This window comes from Otolemur garnettii, unplaced genomic scaffold (assembly GCF_000181295.1).
Source record: "Otolemur garnettii isolate 467f Iridium unplaced genomic scaffold, OtoGar3 scaffold00018, whole genome shotgun sequence".
NCBI lineage: Eukaryota > Metazoa > Chordata > Mammalia > Primates > Galagidae > Otolemur > Otolemur garnettii.
This window is the reverse complement of record NW_003852413.1, coordinates 4,029,418-4,033,234: the sequence shown is the minus strand read 5'-3', so window position 1 is coordinate 4,033,234 and position 3,817 is coordinate 4,029,418. Positions and strand designations below refer to the sequence as shown.

General features: G+C 60.1%; 1 protein-coding gene across 1 annotated transcript in view; it reads left to right on the top strand.

The window, feature by feature from the left end:
- Positions 1-2,499, top strand: part of TMEM235 (transmembrane protein 235) — a 5,249-nt gene extending 2,750 nt beyond the window's left edge. Inside the window, exons 2-3 of the mRNA XM_003786567.1 lie at positions 176-313; positions 2,258-2,499. Of these exons, the coding sequence (XP_003786615.1) occupies positions 176-313; positions 2,258-2,499 (380 nt within the window). The remainder of the gene's footprint in view (positions 1-175; positions 314-2,257) is intronic.
- Positions 2,500-3,817: the final 1,318 nt, after the last annotated feature.

Genomic DNA, 3,817 nt, shown 5'->3' with positions numbered 1-3,817 from the left:
TGAGGAAGGTGCTGGGGAAGCCTCCGTCCCCCTGGCCTCAGTAAGCCTGTGCCAGAGGAGAAGTGGGAGGTAGCCACTGAGAGGGTCTGGCAGGGACATGCTGGAGCAGCGTGTCACCTTCCAGAGTCTTCTGGGTGGGGCAGACGGATGCTGGCCTGAGTCCCCTCTCCCACAGCACTGCACCGCGCTGTCATGGTGGTCCTGCCCCTGAGCCTGGTGCTCCTGGTGTGCGGCTGGGTCTGCGGCCTGCTCAGCTCCCTGGCCCAGAGCGCCCCACTGCTGCTTTTCACAGGCTGCTACTTCCTGCTGGGGGGTGAGTCTGGGGCCCAGGGAGTCAGTGGGGAAGGTGGGACCTGGGTCCCAGGAGTGGGTGCCACCTTTCCTGCTGCCCATCCCTTGATTCTCTCGGGGCAACAGTGGGTGCCCTAGATGGCCCTGGGTCCTGATGGGGTCAGGGCTTCTACTTGTGGGGTGGGAGCCGGGGATCGGGAGTGGCACCAGGGTGTGGGGAGCGTCAGATCCTGCTCTGGTGGGTGAGATGGTGCTGGTGGTGTGGGGCCAGCCCCCACCACTCCCTTCCCATTCTCAGACTGTCCTAGGGAGGAGCAAGGCAGGCAGGGGGAGGAGGGCTGTCAGTAGTGAGGGTCCACCAGCTGACCCAGACTAGCACTGACCACGTGCTGGCACTGGGCTCCCAGGGCTCCTGGGTCCCACCTTATACCTCTCCTCCTTGGAGAGTTCCGAGGAGTGCCTGAAGCCAGGGGTCCCCTCACTGACTTTAGTGCTGTCTGCCCAACTGCCCAAGCTGATGGCCCCTATTGTCTTGGGCCAGGGCTAAGCTGGTGATGTCTCAGGCCAGCTCCACTATCAGCACCCTGACCATAGGACAAGACCACCAGGGATGGGAGGTCCTCCCAGGTGGCTTCCCTGGGAAGTACATCCCCACGGGATGCTGCAGGTCCTGGCCCAGGGAGACATCCTTCAGGGGCTCTGAAGCTGGCAGAGAGGAGCTGGGCCTGGGCTCCATCTCCAGGGAGAGTCGGGTGGGGGCTCAGGCAGAGAACCCACATGAGGGGTCACCCTTTGCCCCTGTTGGGCAGAAAGTCGTGTCCTCAGCCAGTCCAGATGGAAGCAATGGCGTTTGGAGGGGGCTCAGCTGGTGGGGCAGCTGGCAGGGGTGGGGTGCAGGGACTGGGGCTTCTGCCACCTGGGATCTCGGCTAGGGCATGACTGGCCAGCCAGAGCCCACTTCACCCAATTTGGCTTCACATCCTATTCCAAACTAAATCTGTAACTTCTGCTGCTGCTCGACCAGCTCAGGCTGGAAGCTCTGTGTGTCCCTCCTGCCATCTTCCCCCTCCCTCTCCCTTCCTTCTTTCTGTCTTTGGTCCTCCAGGAATCTCAGAGGACCAAGGTGAGAGTCCAGCACTGTGGGACTCCCAGGGCTATGCTGATTCTTTGGTCACCAGTGAGATCCAGATCTGGCTTTGAACATCAGCCCGGATCAGTCACCTGTCCTTGGCTGGGCAATCCCAGAGGGGACACTGTGCACCCAGGAGGTGCCTGTAGGAGCCTGAGGGTCACCTGCCCCCAGCTGCCATTTCCTACAGGTGGCACCAGGGACAGGATTTGCTGTTAGCCAGTAGCTGGGAAATAAGGGGCGTGCTCTGGGCTGATTCCCCTAGAGCACGGCAGATAGAGAAAGGCTGCAGAGGCCTATGGGCTGAGGGCAACATCCAGCTCTTTGCTGGACTCTGAACTGCCAGACATAAGGTCACCTGGCACTGTCACACTATGCAAAGCCAATCATCCTTCCTTGGAGACAGCATATGTATGTGTGTGTGCACATCAAAGTCACCTGGCACTGTCACACTATGCAAAGCCAATCATCCTTCCTTGGAGACAGCATATGTATGTGTGTGTGCACATCAAGTGCCGGGGGGCTATGGGGACACAGTGGAGGGGCACTCTGTGTGTGGGAACTGTGTGTGGGGGTACAAGTGATACTGTCTGCAGGGGCCTTGTGGGGTGAGTCCCTGAGGTTTGAAGTCTGAATTGGAGTTTCTAAAGCTCCATCCTCCCAAACTCCAGAGTCCACAGCCTTTGACGTCTCTCCCCACCTGGTCTCCAGAGGTACTAGGCAAGGGGCAGTCAGGGCTGACCAGACAGGGGCCCCTGAGGCCACATCTGCAGGGCCACCTGGTCCAGGTCCTACAGCAGCAGATACATGGAGCAGCCGTGTGCCCCTGTCCTGCAGGTGCCCTGACCCTGGCGGGGGTCAGTGTCTACATCAGCTACTCCTACCTGGCCTTCGCGGAGACCACCCGGCAGTACGGCCCACAGCACATGCAGAACATCCACATCAGCTTCGGCTGGTCCGTGGCCCTGGCCTGGGGCTCCTGTGCCTCGGAGGTGCTCAGCGGCGCCCTGCTGCTCACGGCCGCTTGGGCCCTCAACCAGGGCGGACAGTCAGACGCCTCCCACTCTGTGGTCATCTGAGTCCCCAGTGGGCTGGCAGGTGTGTGGTGGGGAGAGGGCTCAGCTTCCTTATGCATCTCTGGGGATCCCTGGACTTCTGGATGGGGGGAGTCTGGGGCGGCTGGGGTATCCTGGCCGTTGAGGGGCTCTAGGGACTAACTGGTTTAACCACTCCTCAGAGATGAGAAGAGAGTCCAGAAAGAGGACAAAAAGTGCTGAGGGGACATGAGCTGCATGGCAGTCAGGTGGGAGTGCCTCGGACTCTGGGTACTCAGCCTGTGTTCATGCCTGCATATGCGCTTCCCTGGAAAGTCCCTGGTGTCACTGCTGCCCCCATTCTGAGGGACCTGGGCAGTCCAGGAAGAGAAGAGGGTGCCATGCTGGGTGCTGAGGGCTCCCTGCTCTCCAGGCTCCCAACAGCCCTGTTCATTGGTTACCATTTACCCCATTTTACAGAGGGGGAGAGTAAGGCCCAGATCACACAAAGCCAGATGTCCTTGTGGCCAGGCTGTCCTTGTGCCTCCCGGCTGCTGTTCTGTCCACTCTCCTCAGAGGGTAGCTGCTGGTGGGGAGGAGGTGAGGAGAGGCTGGGGAGCCCCATAGTGGAGCTGAGTGGGCTAGATACGCTCACCCCCACCTGGAGGGTGATTTTTACTGTGCATGTCCAGGCACAGGCTACCAGTCCCTCTGGGCCTGGCCTTCCCAGCACCCTGAGTAATGTCCCCCATGGGCTGCCTGGTGGGACCCTGACCTGGCTGGTGTGGGAGTCTAGGGGTGGTGGGGTAGGGGAGGCCATGCCCTGGTGGAAGGGTGTGGGCCACTCCTCACCTGCCTCACCATTGGGTGAGGGCCAGGCAGGGAGAATGGGGACAGCCAGCCCAGACCTGAGCCATCCTGGGCCACAGAGGCTGGGGCACCTGTCTTTATGTTAGTGGCCAGTCAGGGCGGTACAGAAGTGTCCCCAGGGGGCTGTGAAGCATCTGTAGCCCCAGATGGCCCCATGTTAGGTGTGGGACCCATCCTGATCCTAGGACATGTGCTGGGAGAGGTGGCAGATTCTCTGGCCCGTTCTTCCTCCTGCAGCCTCTCTTGCCTCCCGTCATTTTTTCAAAGTGACAGGAAACTCTTGGCTCAGGGGGCTGCACTGTTTTGATGGGACCCACTGAGGGCAGGGTATGGGAGGTGAGTGGAGCCTGCCATTCCTCCTTGACTTTGAACATGGGGAACACTATGCCACTTTGTCCCCAAATAAATCAGCTTGTGTTATGTGAGGTGGAAGCTCTTTAGTTTTCTCTTAGAAGTTTTCCAGGCTCAGCGCCTGTGGCTCAAGTGGCTAAGG